This window comes from Capricornis sumatraensis, chromosome 15, assembly GCF_032405125.1.
Source record: "Capricornis sumatraensis isolate serow.1 chromosome 15, serow.2, whole genome shotgun sequence".
NCBI classification, from domain to species: domain Eukaryota; kingdom Metazoa; phylum Chordata; class Mammalia; order Artiodactyla; family Bovidae; genus Capricornis; species Capricornis sumatraensis.
The window spans coordinates 36,340,214-36,362,114 of record NC_091083.1 but is presented as its reverse complement, the minus strand read 5'-3'; the positions used below and the strand labels follow the sequence as shown (position 1 = coordinate 36,362,114).

General features: G+C 44.4%; 1 protein-coding gene across 6 annotated transcripts in view; it reads right to left on the bottom strand.

Annotated features, from left to right (window-relative positions):
- Window positions 1–15,660: 15,660 nt before the first annotated feature.
- Window positions 15,661–21,901, bottom strand: part of EPC1 (enhancer of polycomb homolog 1) — a 96,634-nt gene continuing 90,393 nt past the window's right edge. For 3 of the 6 annotated variants that reach the window (XM_068986874.1, XM_068986873.1, XM_068986870.1), the window contains exons 11-15: window positions 20,766–20,884; window positions 20,600–20,686; window positions 19,481–19,622; window positions 19,012–19,375; window positions 15,661–17,030 (exon numbers count right to left, since the gene is read on the bottom strand). In XM_068986874.1, coding sequence (XP_068842975.1) covers window positions 16,958–17,030; window positions 19,012–19,375; window positions 19,481–19,622; window positions 20,600–20,686; window positions 20,766–20,884 — 785 coding nt within the window. In that variant the 3' untranslated portion in view covers window positions 15,661–16,957. The remainder of the gene's footprint in view (window positions 17,031–19,011; window positions 19,376–19,480; window positions 19,623–20,599; window positions 20,687–20,765; window positions 20,885–21,901) is intronic. The other 3 variants (XM_068986871.1, XM_068986875.1, XM_068986872.1) reach the window with 2 other exon arrangements.

The window sequence follows — 21,901 nt, the reverse complement described above, 5'->3', positions numbered from 1 at the left end:
CTGAGAAATGTTTATTGCTTGCTGGCCCCCTGTTAGGAGGAATATAGGTAGAGAATAAACATTTATTTAATAGTTAGTGAATCAGACAGAAAGGAATTCTCTTTCTCATCTAGATAAGTGTCACAATTTCTTTCTGGACAATTTCTTTTTGCTAAGTCAAATGCTTAATGACATAGTATATGGCAGAGAAAATGAGATACAGGTGAGGTGGACAATTCTGTGGGCCTGGGTGACCATAAAACACACTCTCCCCTGAATCTGCAGAAGTCACGGGGAAGTCTTCAGTATCAAGCAAACCTGTGACCCAGCATTATGGTTTATGCTCAGCTCGAACAACAGAGCGGGCGTTGGAGCATGCAGGATCTTGTAGCTGTGGCATGCCAACTCTTAGCTGCCACACGTGGGATCTAGTTCCCTGACCAGGGATCAAACCTGGGCCCCCTGAATTGGGAGCAAGGAGTCTTAGCCACTGGACCACCAGGGAAGGCCCCCTTCTCTCTCTTTCTCTTTCTTCTCCAACTCTCCTGCCAGGTGTGGACAGAGTGAGAAGGTGGCCGTCCACATGCCAGGAAGAGAGCCCTCACTAGAACCATCCTGACACCCTGATCTCAGACTTCCAGCCTCCAGAGCCATGAGAAAACCAATGTCTGTCGTATAAGCCATCCAGTCTGCGGTCAGTTTTTATGACAGCCTGCGCTGACAGAGACATAGGAGCTATCTAGGTAGTGAAATTCAGAGATGGAGAGTAGCACAGTGGTTAGCAGGGGCTGGGGGGAGGGGAAAGGAGTTCTTGTTTGATTGGCACAGAGCTTCAGTTTAAGGTGATGAACAAGTTCTGGAGCTGGAGAGTGGTGATGGTTATGCAATAATGTGAATGTACTTCATAATACTGAATGATCTGCTTAAAATATAGTTAATCTGGGGCTTCCCTGGTGGCTCAGTGGTAAAGAATCTGCTTGCCAGTGCAGGACACACGGGTTTGATCCCTGATCTGGGAAGATCCTACATCCGTGGAGCAACTAAGCCCGTGCGCCACAGCTACCCCTAGGGCCACCCTAGGGCCGGCGATCCGCAACAAGAGAAGCCACTGCAATGAGAAGCCCGTGCACCGCAACTGGAGAAAAGTCTGAGCAGCAGCAAAAGCCCAGCATGGCCAAAAATAAATAACTAATTTTAAAAAGTAAGCTGGTAAATTTTGTTATGTATATGTTCCCCATAATTTAAAAAATTTTTAAATAGGAGGAACATCTCCAACCACCTTAACAACTAAAGAATCTCAGGGGCCTCTTGCGGCCTTTCTGAGAGTCTGATTCTGCATGATCATCCGAGGCCACAGTGTCGTCTGTCCCATGACCATGGACACAGTGCAGGTGTACCCCCCTCCCCGCCCCGCCAGAGCCTTTGGGAGGCACATGGTTCAGCAGATAATACACTGGAGAATGCTTGAAGTTCTTTCTGAATGGGCTGTGGAGCTCTGCTGTCATTGAACCAAAAAGTCTTTTTCCTATGAGGGAAAGAAAAATTGAGGAAAAAAAAAAAATGTTCGCAGCTGGAGCCTGAATTAGCAGTTTCGTCTCCAAAGACCGGAAGACACCTGGTCCCAGCAGACTTTCTATTGAATTTTATGTGCCTTTCCAAAATAGACTCATTCTGAGCTGACTGGCAAGACTGCATTCTGTTTGGTGTCTAACACAATTTTATCTAAGCTCAAGCAATCACACATTTTATTTATTTTTTAACAAGGAGAAGACTACACAAAATTACTACTGTAGCTTTCCTAGATCCGGCTGTAGTTCTGAAAACTCAGAAAGCTTAGAACAGAGCAAAGCACATTGTAACAGAGAACATAGGAGTCAGGGGTACAACTGACCAAGACTGCAAACCGTGTAGCCCTGCTACCCTGAGTGGGCCTGGAGGCTGGGAATATTTGCATATCCTCAGAGATCTTTGGAAATGCATCTTCCACCCAGACCCTCTGAATCAGAACATGCATATGAACTAATTTCCTAGGAATGCATGTAAGAGAAGCATTGCTACAGAGCCCTTCTCTTTAGACCTCCCTCATCTGAATTGCCTAGGAATATTTGCTAATAATGCATCTTCCATATATCTGGACAAAACTCTAATTCGAAAAGATACCTGCACCCCAATGTCCATTGCAGCACCATTTACGATAGCCAGGACACATGAAGTGTCCATCAACTGATGAATGGATAGGGAAGATGTGGTACATGTAGACAGTGGGATACTATTCAGCCATGGAAAAAGAATGGAGCAAGGCCATTTGCAGCAACAGGAGATTATCATAATTTAAGTGAAGTAAGTTAGATAGAGAAGAGAAGTATCATATGATATCACTTATATGTGGAATCTAAAATACGATACAAGTGAACTTATTTATAAAACAGAAATAGACTCACAGAGACCAGACTTGTGGTTGCCAAGGCTGAGGTGGGCTGGGGGAGGGAAGAACTAGGGAGTTTGGGATTAGCAGATGTAAGCTGTATCATATAGGATGAGTAAACAAGGTCCTACTATATAGCAAAGGGAACTATATTCAATATCCTGTGATAAACTGTAATGGAAGAGAATACGAAAAAATCTGTATGTGTAACTGAATCCCTTTGTTGTACAGCAGAAATGTAACACATTGTAAATCAATACTGCAATTCTGGCCAGGCCCCTACTGGCTTGTGGGATCTTAGTTCCCCGACTAGTGATGGAATTTGCGCCCGCTGCATTGGAAGCATGGAATATTAACCACTGGACCCCAGGGAAGTCCTCAATAAAAACTGTTTTTTAAATGCATCTTCCTGTGTCCTGCCCAAGACCTGTGAGAATTACCCACTCTGATTCTTAGCTGAAGGAGTGAGAACTGGAGCCGTAGTTCTTCTCCAAAAATAGCTTTAAAACCCTCTCTGAGGATCTCCCTGGCAGTCTGGTGGTTAAGACTCTGTCTGCCAATGCAGGGGACACGGGTTGGATCCCTGCTCCAGAAAGATTTCACATGCCTTGGGGTAGCTTAGCTACAGGAACTGAACGCTCCCCACCCCCACCAGAGCCCATGCTGGGCAGCACCGAGAAGCCGGTGCACCACGACTATAGAGTAGCCACTGCTCACTGCAACTAAAGACAGCCTGCAGACAGCAACAAAGACCCAGAGGAGCCAAAAATAAATACATAAATTTGTTTTTTTTAAAACCTCTCTGACAATTCGGACTCCCCACCCCAGCCCCCCAACCCCACCCCAGGCCCAGCCCTCTCCTTTAGGAACCTCCTTTCTAGAAGATAATGTTTCCTGAGAACCAAGCTGGGGAGGGGAGGAGAGGGAGACAGAAGTGAAAGCCTCTGTGCCAGTGGAGTCAGGTGGCTCTGACTTCACACAGCAGTTTGGATGGATTTTTAAGGATGTTTCTATCTTTATGTCATTCTCAGTCTCAACCGGAGAAGGAAATGGCAACCCACTCCAGTGTTCTTGCCAGGAGGATCTCAGGGACGGAGGAGCCTGTTGGGCTGCCGTCTATGGGGTCGCACAGAGTCGGACACGACTGACGCGACTTAGCAGCAGCAGCAATCTCTAGGTCCCGTTCTCAGGCATGTGCGCGGGCACACACTCTCACTCACTCACAGCGGGGGCTGAGATAAAGGAGTCCCGGGACATACTGCAGGCCAGCCTTTGAAGATTAACTGTCATGAAGCTCAGACCTTCCAGCGGCTCATCTCCAGGCGCTCCCGATGGTCCCCGGGACTGGGTGCGGCTGTAAGCGCAGCCTCCTCCCCACTTTCTGCAGTGATGGCGTTCCTGGTCTGCAGTCATGCTGTTCCTCCGAGGCTGGCCTTGCCTGTGTGCTCAGCGGCTCAGCTGTGTTTTGCTTTTTGCAGCCCCACAGGCTGAAGCCCGCCAGCCTCCTCTGTCCATGGCAAGAATCCATGGTTTTCCACGCAAGCATACTAGGCTGGGTTGCCATTTCCTCCTCTAGGGGATCTTCCCCACCCAGGGATCGGACCGCCTCTCCTGCACAGGTTGGCGGATTCTTTACCACCGAGCCACCTGGGGAGCCCCCTGACTTCGGCCCTGAGTAAAGACAAATGTGTGGTGAGACCTAAGAGGACTGGAGGGCCTTCCGATGGCTGGCCCTCACCCGAGGTGCCCCTCGTCCCTGCTCTGCACTTGAACATGTCGCCAAGGTCCTGGGGCCGCCACTGCCACAGGCAGCTCCACTGAGGTTGCCAAGTGGGCTGGTTACTCAGGTCCCTCTGGGCCCTTATCTGACAGTGTGGTTGATTCTACTGGCTCGAGAGAAAGGCCTGCAGCCTGGGCTACCGGAAGGGCATGCAGCTAAGGTGAAAGAACATGAGCAGAGATGGCGTTTACCTGATGGACTCTGAAGACCAGCTTTGGTGAGCCTGAATGAAAGCCCCTTTTGGAGACCGTCTTTCAAGCCACCACCCCAAGCTGCTGCAGGGCCTGGATGAGGGTGACCAGAGAGACCTGAAGGGAAGGCTGGGGCTGGAACAGACGGCAGTGTCCTGTCCTGTCTGGGGTGCTGGGGTCTCCATGAGGATCCGAAGATCTCCACGCGTCAGAGCCCCGGACAGCCTCCACGAACCCAGGGCGCTGTCCAAGTGCATGCAAGGAGGTCACAGAGAGGGCGTGACTGACAGGTGACCTGCGAGCGGACTGGCCGGTCGGCTGCCCCTCACGCCTCCGCGGTCCGCGGACTGTGTGTTCCGCCGGCTCTTCCCGCGTGAGCAGCCGTTGACTTGGAGAGAGGCAGTCTCGCGAGAGTAAGGTGGTGTTGAGCTCATTAAAGCCTGGGAATTAACTTCAGATTCTGGTGGGTGGGCGTGGAGATCTACTTTTTGTACTTGCCGCCCAAGCTGTGCTGTGCTTAGTTGCTCAGTTGTGTCCAACTTTGCGACCCCATGGACTGTAGCCTGCCAGGTTCCTCCGTCCATGGCGATTCTCCAGGCAAGAGTATTAGAGTAGGTTGCCATGCCCTCCTCCAGGGATCTTCCCGACTCAGGGATCAAACCCAGTTCTCCAATACTGCAGGCGGATTCCTTACCATCTAAGCCACCGGGGAAGCCCTGGCACCCAAGAGAAGCCACCGTGTAAGTTGCCTGCATTGTTGCACGTGCTTCCGGCCACCTAGCGGTCTGGAATGTGCGCCTCTTTGCTCGCTCCCAGGTGTAGCTGATGCTCCTGGTCTGTGGACCACACTTCAAGTAACAAGGATGTAACATGTGCTTATCAAATGGGAGGCTTAATTTTTTTTAAACTTGTAACTTAAAAGTTTGAAATAATTTTGTGTTTGCAAGGACTGATGCTGAAGCTGAAGCTCCAATACTAGGGCCACCTGATATGAAGAGCAGATTCCTTAGAAAAGATCCTGATGCTGGGAAAGATTGAAGGCAGGAGGTGAAGGGGATGACAGAGGATGAGATGGTTGGATGGCATCACGGGCTCAATGAACATTAGTTTGAGCAAGCCCTGGGAGATGGTGAAGGACAGGGAAGCCTGGAGTGCTGCAGTTCATGGGGTCCCAGAGAGTGGGACACGACTGACTGGCTGAACAACAACAAAAAATTGTGCAAGGAATCCCTAGAGACTCCCTACTCAGCTTTCCCAAATTTAAATATATATTTAAGTATATTTAATCATAGCAGGAGAAGGCAATGACACCCCACTCGAGCACTCTTGCCTGGAAAATCCCATAGATGGAGGAGCCTGGTGGGCCGCAGTCCATGGGGTCGCTAAGAGTCGGACACGACTGAGTGACTTCACTTTCACTTTTCACTTTCATGCATTGGAGAAGGAAATGGCAACTTATTCCAGTATTCTTGCCTGGAGAATCCCAAGGACGGGGGAGCCTGGTAGGCTGCTGTCTCTGGGGTCGCACAGAGTTGGACACGACTGAAGCGACTTAGCAGCAGCAGCAGCAGCAATCACAGCAGGAGCTTCCCCTTCCCCAGTGGCTCAGTGGTAAAGAATCCACCTTTGATGCAGAAGATGCAGAAGATGCTGCGGGTTCGATCCCTGGGTTGAGAAGTTCGGCTGGAGGGCATGGCAGCCCACTCCAGTATTCTTGCCTAGCAGAATCCGTGGACAGAGAAGCCTGGCAGACTACAGTCCAGAGGGTCGCACACTGAGGTGACTGAGCAATCATAGTACAATTATCAAAACAAGGACTTTTTCTTTTGGTGCTGTGCCCCACAGCTTGTACGATCTTAGTTCCCTGGTGAGGGATAGAACCCAAGTTCTTGGCAGTGAAAGCTTAGAGTCCTAACCAACCACTGGATCTCCAGGCAATTACAGGCAAGGATCTTGAAATATAGTTGATGTACCATATTATGTTAGTTTCAGGGGTACAACATTTGTGATTTGACATTTACATACGTTATGGAATGATCACCATGGTAAGCTTAGTGACCATCTGTGCCCACACAGTTATTCTCATATTATGGACCGTATTCCAAAACTGACATGGAAATACTATTAACTAATCCTCAGACATTTTTCAAATGTCATCAGTTGCCTCACGAATATCCTTTTCCTGGACTAGGATCCATCCAGGATCACATATCGTACTTAATTGTCCTGCCCCTTCGACCTCCTTTGATCAGGGACAGAGACCACGAGAGCCTTTCAGCGACAGATGGCTTTGACAACGATGAAAAACCACTTGAATTTCTGGCTCATCCTTGAATTCATGTGGTTCTCAGACATCAGTGTTCGTAAGACACATGGGGGGAGCTTGTTTTGCACATTTGTTCCGAGAGAAACTGAATCTGTAGGGTTTGAGTGATGTTTGGGAATGTGCGTTTTTATCAATGTGCAAGGGGACTCTGCTGCAAGCTGTCAGATGGAGAACCGGGTGAGGCTGACACGGCTTCAGGTAGCGCTTGCTGTGCCATCTTTCCTTCCACAAGAACAAGCTGCCTCTATTTCTTAAAAACATTTTCTGAAACGTTACACTGACTTGGCACATTTCTAGAAACAGTGTAGACCTGCTTCCCACCCTCACCCCGTTCATAACACAAGTGTGGGCACAGCAGCTCGCCCTGCTCTGTGCTTCACCTGGCTGCCTCTCCTTTTCCACCGTTTCTGGGCAGTTCTAGTTCTGGGTTCACTCTTTCTCAAAACTTGCCACAAGGGGGCACCGGTGATTTCCTCCTAGTGCTAAGTGAAGTGAAAGTCACTCAGTCCTGTCCCACTCTTGCTCCTTGCGACTCCATGGACTATACAGTCCATGGAATTCTCCAGGCCAGAACACTGGAGTGGGTAGCCTTTCCCTTTTCCAGGGGATCTTCCCACCCCGGGGATCAAACCCAGGTCTCCCACACTGCAGACAGACCCTTTCCCAGCTGAGCATCAAGGAAGCCCAAGAATACTGGAGTGGGTATCCCTTCTCCAGCGGATCTTCCCGACCCAGGAATGGAATCAGGGTGTCCTGCACTGCAGGCCAGTTCTCTACCAACTGAGCGATCAGGGAAGCCCCCTCATGCTAAGAGTGCTCCTCAAAGTTCCCAGATTAGTAAACAATTAGCAGGTGTTTGAAGAAAGAGTCCTAGGGCATCTTATCAATCAGACTTTATTTACCACTTCATGGCCTTAACTATCTGGATCTTTTGCCTTTGATGGCATTAGGATGACTCCAGAACCATTCCTTGCTTTGGGCCACCTCTCCATTAATAATTAGATTTATTTGCATAGAGTTGGGTGGTGTGCAGGCTTGGTTGGGTTTGCAGGGATTTGGTCTGGGCTGTCCTAGGCAGCAAGGACACAGCATAATGCAGCAGTCGGGTAGACGCTGGAACAGAACGGCAGGCTTGACACACTGTCCGCATCAGCTCCTGATGATCTTCTTTTGCATCCATTTCCCCTAGGACCAGTGAACAGAACTAACACCCTTGACATGACTCGGTGCCCACCCTTAACATCCCCTAGCACCGTGCCCGTGCTGAGTTTATTGTTCAGTGGCAGGCAAGACCCAGAGTTATGACTATGCTGACCATAGTGGAGGGCTGGTAAATGTTCAGCAACCAGCACTACAAACAAAAACAACAGAAAAAAAATTGTAGTGTTTACCAATTTCTTTGATGCCAAATATTCCCATCATGGCCAATTTCAAGCTATTAATATACTGTGGAAAATTCTGAAAAAGATGGGAATACCAGACCACCTGACCTGCCTCTTGAGGAACATGTATGCGAAGCAACAGTTAGAACTGGACATGGAACAACAGACTGGTTCCAAATAGGAAAGGGAGTACATCAAGGCTGTATATTGTCACCCTGCTTATTTAACTTATATGCAGAGTACATCATGAGAAACGCTGGGCTGCAAGAAGCACAAGCTGGAATTAAGATTGCCAGGAGAAATATCAATAACCTCAGATATGCAGATGACACCACCTTTATGGCAGAAAGTGAAGAGGAACTAAAAAGCCTCTTGATGAAAGTGAAAGAGGAGAGTGAAAAAGTTGGCTTAAAGCTCAACATTCGGAAAATGAAGATCATGGCATCTGGTCCCATCACTTCATGGGAAATAGATGGGGAAACAGTGGAAACAGTGTCAGACTTTATTTTTTGGGGCTCCAAAATCACTGCAGATGGTGACTGCAGCCATGAAATTAAAACGCTTACTCCTTAGAAGAAAAGTTATGACCAACCTAGATAGCATATTCAAAAACAGAGACATTACTTTGCCAACAAAGGTTCGTCAAGTCAAAGACTACTGGTTTTTCCAATAGTCATGTATGGTTGTAAGAACTGGACTGTGAAGAAAGCTGCTGCTGCTGCTAAGTCACTTCAGTCGTGTCCGACTCTGTGTGACCCCATAGACGGCAACCCACCAGGCTCCCCCGTCCCTGGGATTCTCCAGGCAAGAACACTGGAGTGGGTTGCCATTTCCTTCTCCAGTGCATGAAAGTGAAAAGTGAAAGTGAAGTCACTCAGTTGTGTCCGACTCTTAGCGACCCCATGGACTGCAGCCCACCAGACTCCTCCATCCATGGGATTTTCCAGGCAAGAGTACTGGAGTGGGGTGCCATTGCCTTCTCCAGTGAAGAAAGCTGAGTGCCGAAGAATTGATGCCTTTGAACTGTGGTGTTGGAGAAGACTCTTGAGAGTCCCTTGGACTGCAAGGGGATCCAACCAGTCCATTCTAAAGGAGATCAGTCCTGGGTGTTCTTTGGAAGGAATGACGCTAAAGCTGAAACTCCAATACTTTGGCCACTTCATGGGAAGAGTTGACTCATTGGAAAAGACTCTGATGCTGGGAGGGACTGGGGACAGGAGGAGAAGGGGACAATAGAGGATGAGATAGCTGGATGGCATCACCAAGTCGATGGACATGAGTTTGAGTGAACTCCAGGAGTTGGTGATGGACAGGGAGGCCTGGCATGCTGCGATTCATAGGGTCGCAAAGAGTCGGACACGACCTAGCGACTGAACTGACTGAACTGAACTGAACGTGATATTACTGAATGCCGAGTTGGGAAGTGAGGTGCAGAAGCCCAGCTGTACATGTATGTCTACCTCGTAAACACGATAGAAACAGAGCAAAGTGACTAGGAAAGGATGAGGTCTGAGTGTTTATTATGTTTGTTTAAAAAATTTTGTGATAAAACACACGGTATACCTATGGCTGATTCATGTTGATGTATGGCAGAAACTAACACAATATTGTGAAGCAATTATCCTCCAATTAAAAATAAATTTAAATTAAAAAAAAACAAACACATGAGGGACTCCCCTGGTGGTCCAGTGGTTAAGACTCTGCGCTCCCAATGCAGGGGGCCTGGGTTAAGTCCCTTATTAGGGAACAGATCCCACATACCGCAACTAAAGAGTCCAAGTGTCACAACTGAGATCCAGCACAGCCAAATAAATATTAAAAAGCACATGATATAAAATTTACCATCTTAATGACTAAAAATAAATTTATTTGGCTGTGCCATGTCTTCGTTGTGGCCTGTGGAATCTAGCTCCTAACCAGACCATCTCAGCTCTATCTATACCCCCATAGAAGGATGGGGTAAATTTCAGCCACTTTACGATGCCACTCCTAGACCATGGGAAACTAAGTATCTCAGGCATTAGTCGCCTACATATGCCACACATTTTTGGAGTGATTCTTACTGATCATAATCCTGTACCCTTTGTATTTGTGGTTGTTAAGTTGCTAAGTTGTGTCCGACTTTGCAATCCCAGGGACACACCAAGGTCCTCTGTTCTCCAACCATCTCCGGAAGTCTGCTCAAATTCATGTCTGAGTCAGGGATTCTATCTAATGATCTCACCCTCCGCCACTCCCTTCTCCTGCTGCCTTCAATCTTTCCCAGCATCAGGGTCTTTTACAAAGAGTCAGCTCTTCACATCAGGTGGCCAAACACCTGATAATAATATTAATAATAATAATATACACATAATAATAATAATAATAATAATATACACATCAGGTGTATATTATTGGAATAAACATTTTTTTGTATCAATGTTCATGAGGTATATTAACCTATATATATTTTTAAAATCTGTTTATTTTGGACAGCAAGAAGATCAAACCAGTCAATCCTAAAGGAAATCAACCCTGAATATTCTTTGGAAGGACTGATGCTGAAGCTGAAACTCCAGTACTTTGGCCACCTGATGCGAAGAGCTGATTCATTAGAAAAGACCCTGATGCTGGAAAAGATTGAGGGCAGGAGAAGGGGACAACAGAGGATGAGATGGTTGGATGGCATCACTGATTCAAAGGACCTGAGTTTGAGCAAACTCTGGGAGATGGTGAAGGACAGGGAAGCCTGGCATGCTGCAGTCCATCAGGTCACAAAGAGTTGTACACGACTGAGTGATTGAACAACAGTTCTGAAGAGAGCTTTGGTAATTTGTGTCATTTAAAAGATTTTTCCATTTTACCTAAGTTGTCAAATTTATTGGCATATGGTTTTTAATATTTCCTTATATTTTAATATATAATTTAATTTCAGTAGAATCTGTAGTAGTGTTCTCTCATATACTTTTTATCCTAATTAATCTGGCTAGAGATTTATCAGTCTTATTGATCCACCCAGGGGAAGCACCATTTGGCTTCATTGGTTTTCTCTGTTGCTTCACTTTTTAAATTTTCCTTCCATTCTGATCTTCATCATTTCTTGTCTGCTTTAGGTTTACTTTCAACTTATTCTAGCTTTCTTAGCTGGTAGAAGTTTAGGTTATTGATTTAGTTCTTAATTTTTGGTATAAATATTCCTCTTAGCACTGATTTAGCTATATCTCACAACTTTTGATATGTGTGCTTCCATTATCCATGGTTTTCCAGTGTCTATATTTCAAAATATGTTCTAATGCCCCTTTTGATTTCTGCTTTGACCAACATGAAAAGTTTATTAGATTCCAAACACTTAAGGGTTTTCTAGATGCCTTTCTGTTAATAATACTAGTATAATTCTATTGTAGTTAGGGCAAATATTTTGCATCATTTAAATCCCTCCAACCAGTCCATTCTAAAGGAGATCAGCCCTGGGTGTTCTTTGGAAGGAATGATGCTAAAGCTGAAACTCCAGTACTTTGGCCACCTCATGTAGAGTTGACTCATTGGAAAAGACTCTGATGCTGGGAGGGATTGGGGTCAGGAGGAGAAGGGGACGACAGAGGATAAGATGGCTGGATGGCATCACTGACTTGATGGATGTGAGTCTGAGTGAACTCCGGGAGTTGGTGATGGACAGGGAGGCCTGGCGTGCTGCGATTCATGGGGTCGCAAAGAGTCGGACACGACTGAGCGACTGAAGTGAACTGAGCTGAGCTGAACTTTATTGAGGTTTGCTTTACGGCCCCCAGTTACAGGTATACCTTGCTAAAGATCTCATGTACTTTTGAAGCAAATGTGTAGTCTGCATTTGTTGGATAGTGTTCTAAGAATGTCAATTAGGGCAACTTGGTTGATAATGTTCCAGTCCCCATTGATTTTCTGTCTACTTGTTCTATCAAGTATTGGAAAGGGGATACTGAATTTAATTTAATTTTAATGAATGTTGGCTGTCTTTTAATTCCATCACTTTTATATAATTTTGAAGTTCTAAAATTAGACACACAAATGTTTAAAATGTATGCCTTTTTTTTTTAATTTTTAAAGTTTTATTTGGCTGTGTCGGGTCTTAGTTGCAGCACGCGGTGTCTTTGCTGCGTCATGCAGGATCTCTCTCTCCAGCTGTGGCATTCAGGCTCAGCAGTTGCAGCATTAGGGCTCCAGAGCACTGGGCTTAGCTGCTCCATGGCATGTGAGATCTTAGTGCCCCAAGCAGGTATGGCACCCGTGTCCCCTGCATTGCAAGGCAAATTCTTAACCACTAGACTACCAGAAAAGTCCCTGAATGTATGAATTCTTGATAAAGTAAGCCTCTTACCATTGTGAAGTGACCTTTAAAGAATTCCTGGTTATACTCTTTGTTCTGAAATGTACTGTCTGATATTAAGACAGCTACTCTAGATTTCTTCTGATGAGTATTAACATGGTATATATTCTTCTCTGCCCTTTTACGTTGGTCCTATTTGTGTCTTTAGGTTTGCAGTGGGCTCCTTGAAGGCATTATATAGACAGGTTTTTCTTATTTTATGCCATCTGATAATCTTTGCCTTTCACATGGGTTGTTTAGACCATTAGCATTTATGTGGTTGGGTTTAAATGGACCATGTTCATGTTTGTTTTTCTATTTAATCTATCTGTCCTGTTTCCTTTTTCCGTTTTCTTTTGGGTCAGTAGAATACTGTTTATGACCCTATTTTCTTTCCTGCTTATTAGCTGTCTCTCTGTTATTTTAGTGGTTGCTTTAGGACTTAACAGTATATATTGCCTTCAAGGGGTGTGATACCATTTTGAAAACAGGATCCAGCCTCTGGGCCCTCTTGCTCCCAAACTTTGCACTCCTGCTCTCATCCTTGTTCTTCTCCTTGTGTTATGCCATATACCCTCATTATTTTTGCTTCAAAAGCCATCACTGGCTTTTAAGAAGACTGAAAAACACGGGGATCAAGTTTTTCTATGTACATACATATTTACCATTTTTGATGTTGTGTGTATACATCCAGACTTCTAATACTATTTTCATCTGCTCCAAGGACTTCCCTTAACATTTCTGGTATTGGACATCTGCTTGTGATGAATTCTTTCAGCTTTTCTATGTCTCAAGAAATATTTCACTTTCATTTTTGAAAAATAATGTAGCTCAGTTTAGAATTCTAAGTTGAAAGCTTTTTTTTTCCTTTTTGTTCAGTAAGGATATTGCTCCGCTTTTAGCTTACTTAAACACCCGCTGCCATTCTAGTTTTTCTCTGTACGTGTCCTTTTTGAAATCTGTCAAGTTGATGTTTAGCAGTTTGATTATATGCTTTAACAAATTTTCTTTTGCTTGTGGTTTGTTGATTTCCTTAGGTCTGTGGATTGACCATCACATTTGGAGAAATTTCGGCCATTATTTAAATAAGTTGGTTATGAAGTTAGGTTAGAAACTTGCTTCCAGGTTTGTCCAATAAACATGGGCAGGCAAACAGCAGTAGCTTTGGACTCTGGCAGATGAGTTCAATCCTGGACTGCGCATCACTGCAGAACTGCGGGTGAATCTCACCTGTAGTACAGTGGTAATTCCAGTTATCTACTTTTAAAGGATTACTGTGAGAATGCACAGTTGTTACAATAAGTACTCAGGAGTGGTGGTTAGTAACTACACGCCAGCATTCCCTTGATGACCTGGTTCTCCTTCTCCTAAGATCTTCGTGTTTCAATTGCTCTTTTAAGTCCTGCATTTCAGCTACTGTTAACACTGGTAGCGGCGTACATGGAAAGATGGCAAGAAATGTAGAGGCCAAAGACTCAGTTTTGAGTAAATTGCCTTGAAGTGTGAATGATACCAACTGGGATGTTCTCTGCATCTCACCTTTGTTACAGTCAAGTAGGAAAGTTAAGTGCTCCGTGGATCTGACCATCACTGTCCACTCATCTCATATTTCAAACAGGATGGGCTCAATAAGGACTCAATTTCTTGTTCTCCAATCCATTTGTAAACCTGTGGACAGTAGGCACTCATCAAGCAGACTGTGGGCCCAGGCCTTGTGCTAGGTTTCATGTAGAAATTTTAATCCTAATCTGAATTCTTCTTGCATACCTTTTAACCAGAAGTTTGAATTTTGTTTGATTATTTTTGGCTGTGCAGGGTCTTTATTGCTGCGCTCGGGCTTTCTCCAGTTTCGGCGAGTGGGGGCTTCTGTTGCAGTGTGTAGGCTTGTCACGTTGCAGAGCAAGGGCTCTAGGCATGCCGGTTTAGCGACTGCAGACCATGGGCTTAGTTGCCCCAAGGCACGTGGAATCCTCCAGGAACAGGGATGGAACCTGTGTGCGCTACATTGGCAGGTGGATTCTTAACCCCTGAACCCAGCAATCTTAATTTTTATAGTCACATTGATCCGCCAGGGTTTTAGCTGCAAAGGCAGCTTTTTCTGTTTTTCTTTTTTCTTTTTATAGAATGAACAGAACAAATAGTAGTTATACAAATTGGAAATCTGTCCCTTTGAAACAGGGGGTTCTCTTAAAGGTAAGAATCAACTCTCCAACAACCAATCAGTGGTAGCTGTATTTATTATATCAAGGTTTAATCCCACTGTCCTGGTGGTCTCACCCTCATTCACAGCTTTAACTCCATCGAGTTCCAATCTCCAGCCCAGACGTCTCCCATTGCCTACTGGATGCCCCTACGTGGATGTCCAGTGAACATCCCACACTGTCTAAAACTGGGCTTTGCCCACGCCCACTCCTTCCACAGTGCTCTCCAACTGTGGCCAGCTATTCAAACCAGACACCTTGGGGTCATCCCTCAATCCCTTCTCTCAGATACCTCGGTCTATTCAGTGAGCACACCAGAATCCGACGACTCACCACCACCTGTGTCCCTACTGTCAATCACTTGCATTACTGCAATGTGCTTCCTAAATGGGCTCCCCCTTTAGTCTGGCCTGAGAGCCGAGGCCAGAGTGAACCTGTTGCCGTCACATCGCTCCTCTGCTCCAAAACCCTCTCTCCAGCAGGGAAGAAGCCAAAGCCTTTGAAGTCACCTATCAGGCCGCGCCCCACGAGCAGGCTCCCTGGTACCTGCCAACCCCCCGGCCCCTCCCTTCGCCTGAGCGCCAGCCGCACTGCTGTTCCTTCAGTGAGCCAGGCAGCCCCGCCTCGTATGCACCCACTCTGCTGCCCCTCCTTCATCTCTGTGAGCCCTTCCCTCCCCACCTGACTTGAAACGACAACCTCCACCTCCTCCTGGCACTGCTGCTTCTCCCCTTCGCTGCTTTGTTTTCCCTAATTCTCACCGTAACACAATTTACATTTTACTGATTCATTCTGCTTTTATCACCCAGTGAGATAAATTTCACAAGGGCAGTAATTTTTTCACCAGTGTAGGACCTAAAATAGTCCCAAGCACAGTAAGTAGTCGTTCAATAAATAACTTGAAAAAGTGAACTTAAGTCATTGCTCCCATTTCCACAACACCCCCCCCCCCCATCCCTTTATTGAATGGTTTAAAGTCACACAAGAGTTCTTGGGTTGCAAATAAAAGCAAAGACCACTACACATTAGTTTGTCAACATGTAATGCCCTGGGTTTATTTTGTGAGAATTCTATCACAATTTTTTCCAGGTGGGATTAAAAACCTTAAGGATAATGTATGCCATTGGACTGGGCATTCAGACTTCGGTACTGACAAAGCACTAGTAGTAGTCTGTTAAGTACCATTCTCTTCACAGAAGAGAGGTCAAATATTTCCAAAGGAAGGCACCCGATATTTGTGGTTCTGGCCTTGCAGCCTTCTGGAGAATCTTAAAAGGAAAAAAGCTGGCTGGCTGTTTTTAGAAACTGGAATGATGATACACGTACAGCAATTACTGCATTCTTCTCCCTTATATCCTTTTTTTTGTAAGAACAAGTAAAGAATGAAGTCTTTTCAACAATTCGACAATAAAAAAGTACATTTTTTTTTCTTCTTGTGCTAAAAAAAGGGCAAGACAACATAAACTCCAGTTGTAAGGACTCCGTTTGCATACTTGATTTAACACTTTTTTGGTGTGGAAGGAAATGGGACTACTGGGCCGTGTGCAGAGCAGCAACATAACATTAGTGCTTTAAGTACCAGAACCCCCGCAGCTCTGCGGGCAGGCGGGGAGGGGGAGGATTCAAGAGACTTCATTTTTAGCTTGTTACTTGTCCTAATGAGAGTAGACCAGGAAGATCCCCATTGAACAGTACATTCCCCATTTTTTTTTTTAAACTGATGCCTTTTTTTTTTTTTTGTAAAATTCTGTATGTATGTCACCATTTTTTTTTTTCTTCACATGATACACAGAAAACTCAGGGACCCAGAGGGGAACCAAGTTATGTTATACCATTTACAAAATACCAGGGAGTCCACGGCTACCTAACACATTTACTACAGCACAGGGACCAATGAAGGTACAGTGTACAAAAACCTGTAAACACGGCACAATAAATAGAGAAAACAGCAGGTTCCGCACCATGCACATGATGTGATGACACTTCATCTCGATACAATCTCACATCTCACACTCTTTGTTGCAATGTATTTCCCTCCCACCCCCCCCCCGCCCCCAAGTGCAAAGCATCACAAATGAACATTTCTGTATTCAAGTAACGTATGTACAAGGGTATTACAAATATGCAGTACTGTACAGATAATTGCTGTATTCTTAATTTACAGATGTTGATTTTTTTTCCTATTAACAGTAAGAAAAGAAAAGTTGAAGCATGAGAGATGAGCACTGCTGTCGAGTCCCCACAGCTGCCACAGAAACGCATGTGCTGCATTCCACCATCCCTTGCATTTGAAACGCTCCCGATGCATAGCACCTAGTCAAGTCCCCAGGCTGCGGCTCCGCTCCTGAGGAGCTACGTCACCTCCATCGCCACTGTGTTGTCTGCTATGTTGTTTAGTGCTGGCTTTTCTGAGTCATGATTTTCCCTGTTGAAAAAAAGAGGGCAATAGATTACTTCTCTGCAGTCAACTTAACCAATCGAGATGATCTTCCCAATGAAAGGTCTAGATGTTTTTAATAACCGAAAGAAATCTGACTCTTGGGACAGGACGGCAAGCACAGGGTTATAAACCCTGATGCTTTATTATCAGGGACACAAGACCAGAAGTTAGGCTTGTGCTGCACATTCCGTAAGCAACTACATTACCAGTAAGACTGGAGCAGCACCCAAGCAAGCTAGATGGGAAAACACATACAGAATGGCCATACTTTAGAGTTTCAATTTCCTCCTTGATTAGGCTTTTGCTAAGAATTTTAAAGAGGAGCGAAGTGAATGAGGGTTATTTACATCAGGCCTTCAAGTCTGGTTCTTTCTCCACGTGGAGCTGAGCAATCAGAAGACCAGGGTCTTAGCCGCTCCAGCCCTTCCACTGTTCTTAAGTAAAAGCAATCATTTACTGACTAGCTTTAACTACACCCAGAATACTAACGAAAATGGGATGAGTCTCCAGCAGATGACGACCACTTCTTAAGCTGAGGGGGATCACCAGTGGTTCAGTGGTAAAGAATCCACCTGCAATGCAGGAGATGCAGGTTTGATCCCTGGGTCGGAAAGATCCCCTGGAAAAGGGGATGACAACCCTCTCTAGTATTCTTGTCTGGGAAATCCCACAGACAGAGGAGCTGGCGGGCTACTGTCCATGGGGCTGCAAAGAGGCAGACATGACTGAGGCAACTGAGCACACACTTAAAAGTTCAAAAGGAGAAAGGATGCTTGGGTCAGAAACTAATAGCTATAGTCTGCTGCTACAAAGCTTGCCCCCCTGCCTGGGGCCACTCCCAGCTGAGGACGTCTATGGATCAGCCTGGCCTTCAAGACAAAGTCCAGCCTCCTCCTACCACTAACCTTTCCAAATCTCTAGACAGACTAGTTACCTGTTAACCTCCGGTCACATCTGTATGTCCCCCCCTTTCTCCTTTTCCTCTTTGCCCAACCAAGATGAAATCTCATTTTCTAGAACATTCCCATAATACCCTGGGTGTAAAAATATATATTAAAATTATAGCCACAATCTATACAATTAATGACAAGCATATAATGCTTTGTGACACTACCAGAGCAATTTTTACCTATTACCTACAATTCTATTATTTAACTTTTCACACTTTTATGCTTGTCCTCTAACTAAACTGAAAACTCCTTGTCTTTCTCTTATTTTTTCAGCAAAGTACTTTGTAGACAGCAAGATTTTAATTACTGTTAATATTTAAAACAGAATAGAACCTGGGCAAACATTCTAAACCATCTACTGAAACCTAAGAAAACAAGTTGGCACAGTATAAAATAATGATGATTAAAAGTTGGCCTGGCATGAATACTGTAACCCTTTACATTGCTTACAGTATTCAGAGCAGCTTAGTGACTAGCCATGGTGGGTTCTATCAGTTCTGTCCACTTGAAAAGCTGTGGAAGAAATTATGAGAAAAAGAAACATTCTACAGAGAACTCCTTCTATCCAAAGGTGGAATAAAAGGTGAAAGTACTATAAGCTCTTATTATACAAAGAAAATGATGTCCCAATTATAGATGCTATGTTCACTATATGCCATTAAGTTCAAATTCTCAGCAGTATGTAATTACAACATTTACCTGTTTAGTTCTTACAAAAATAAGGAATTCTCATCTATACATTTTTAACGTATATAAGGAAAAGAGCAAAAAACACAGGGAATTCTCTGGCAGTCCAGTGGTTATGAGTGTGTGCTTTCACTGCTGTGACTCAGGTTCAATTCCTGGTCGGGGAACTAAGATCTCACAAGTCACAAGGCATGGCCAAGAACAAACGAAAAACCCCCCAGAAAACCAGAAAGGAGAAACAAAACACAAATAAATAAGTAGAGAGCAGTACCAGAGAACTTAAGCTAGATCTCTTATTTTCAACACTCCGAGCTTCGGTAACTACTCACCGTGGGACGGCATCCACAGAGGATGACGACGGGACCTTGGAAACTTGACAGTTTGCTGCAGCAGCCAGCTTTAAGGCAGACGACGGGACAGCACTTAAAGTCCTAGGTATGTGTCGTGCATTTATAGGGGTGATAGAGTTTACAGTGGCAACTGATGAAGGTACAGTCAATCGAATGTTGTTCCCAATCAGAACCTGAGTTGTGGCGGAGTTGGCAGCGGTCGCCGGGTGACCCGGCGCACTGTGGGAACCCGCAGTCTGGGTCACGCTTGCAGGCTGCAGCAAAGCCGGCCCTGCCGTCGACGGACTCGTGTGGACAAGTGCTGTGGGTGCAGTACTACTGAGGTGTAAGCCCTTGTATACTCCTAGGGAAAAGGAAAGACACAGCTCAACAACTCCAACTCTGCTTTTGGTTTATCACTGACATAGGTCACAAAAACAATCACGTGCTGACACGTCTCTCTCCCTACCTGAGGCTGGAAGGACACCGTTCACCCCAATTCCAAGCACCACATCCTCCTTCATCTTGAATCCCATCAGTTGTTCCGATGTCACCAAAGCAGAAGCAGCAAATTGAGCACTAGCAGAATCCAAAGTCTTGGACACAAAACCCTACAAAGGAAAACACAGAGCAGAGCTAATCAGCACCACTTAGTTTCCAACGACTATTAAGCTACACAGCTATATGCCAAAATCAGTCCGCATACAAACGAAAGTGGCAAACCACTGAAATATCTTCATTTCTTCTTGACAGTCATAAATTTGATTAATGTTCAGGTCATCTTGTAACCCGAGGATTATAACGTTAAAAAATAAATTCTTTTTTTATGTACGTCGGATTTTGGACCTTAGTTCCCAGGGATTGAACCAACACTCCCTGCATTGGAAGGTGGAGTCTTAACCACTGGACTGTCAGGGAGGTCCCAAGGATTATGGATTTTGATCTTATGTGACAATATATAATATGAAATTACCAAAATAAACCTTTAAAATGTGGAAATGGTAAACCTCCAACACAAAGTGTTAAACAAGAAACATGCCAGTAAAACATTTCAGTGATTTGCAATGAATCAATGCATGAATAAATTCATATAATGAATGACTGAGTAGGCAAAACTCCCTTCACCAAACTTACACACATACATACACAACCTAAGGCAGCCAAGGGACAGTAAGGTAACTACCCCTTTAGAACAGAGGAACAAAACATCAATCGCATCCTAACTCAGCCTGGAGATTAAGAGGCCCCCTGAATTTTTTAAATGATATTTTCCTCTCAGATGTCTAGAGACACAAATCTCAGCCTTCCGTTAAGTTCTATAAATGTGCTTAAATGGCCAATATTTATCATGCTTTAGGTTCAAAAGTGGTTTCTTTTAGTAGTAAAAGAAGTTATTTAGCATAATTTTTAATACATTTTAAGAAGAATTAAAAGTTCTCCAGATAATGAGCTGGGTGGGGCTGTAAGTTAACGAGGTACATTCACAGACTACAAGATCAGGCTTGAAGACAGGGTCTCCATCTCATTTGCGCTTTTAGGTTTTACTTTTTTACAATAGGAAGCAGAGGGTGACAGCTTCTATACTCACCTGTAATGTTCTTTCTAAACCCTGTATAGAGTGGCTATGATGTAGATTCAGGCGAAAGCCACTTTTCTGCTGGTTAGGTGCAAGGTTCTATGACAACAGTTGGTAATTAGAGATGAACTCTGGTGGGAAACATGAGGGATAATCATAAGACAGACAAATCCCTCACCTGTGGCATGGTGGTGGAAGAATTACTACTTGCTTGCTGTTGCTGAATTTGTGCAAGCTGCTGTTTCTGCATGAGTGCCAGCTGCTGTTGATGTTGCTGGTATTGTTCGGCTGTAAATGCTGAACATAAAACGAGAGAACACTTTATAGAAACGCACAGCTATCACATGCAACTTACAATATACGAAAACAAATTTGAGCATTTAAAAAAATTTGCGCAAAATGAAAGCATTTGAGCATCCTGTTAAAGATCACTTCTGAATGAGAATTTCAGCATTTTTATAACCACGCTTGACAAGAGTGGCTTGAGTTTAAAGAGAAATAAAGTGAAACTTTGAGTTGCACATACCAAAGAGAAGTGCTCACTTCCCAAGCTTTGAAACCATTATTTTTTTGGTAAGCTGTGACACTTGTGCTAGACAGTGTAAAAGGTAATACCAGCTTTTTTCAACCGCATGTTGGAAATTCAGCTTTGCAACTGAGCTTAAGAAGAGGTACAGTAATTACCATCTGGTGTCTTTATTTATTCATACTACTGTCCTAATCCATTCAGATGATCTCCAGCAGTTCTGTGCAGAAATACTAGCTGTTCTACATAGTTCTGAATTTTAGTCATTACAAATATTTCCTCCATATGAAATATAAGGTTGTTGGTTTATTACCTTTTTTTTTTTTTAAAAAAAAAGAACCCATCCTTTAAGTTTAACAGGAAGAAAAGAGGCTCCAAAGGTTAATTAATTTTCCCCACCCAATTAACCCACCTGGAAAAAATCCAGTCAATAAGAACGGAGTTGTTTAGGTTGGCTTACTGTACAGAATGATGTCTGAGGAAAGACACTGTGTTATGCTACTTATGTTTGTCTATGGAGAGCTCAGTTCTAAAAAAAACAAACAAAAAAAATGTTCATTTATTACCCCCCCCAAAAAGTGTGTGCAATTTTTAAAAAGGAAAACCTTTTTCTTTTTTTTTTTTGCCAATTAAAAAAAAAAAAAGAAAAAAACGTACATACAATCACAACATCTGACTTTAAGGCTTCTTTAAGAAGCCTGTGGTGTTTGGGTAAGAATTATTTCAGAACAGAAAAAAAAGGGTTAGCATGCATCCTCAGTCACTAGGGAATCTATAAACCATGCATA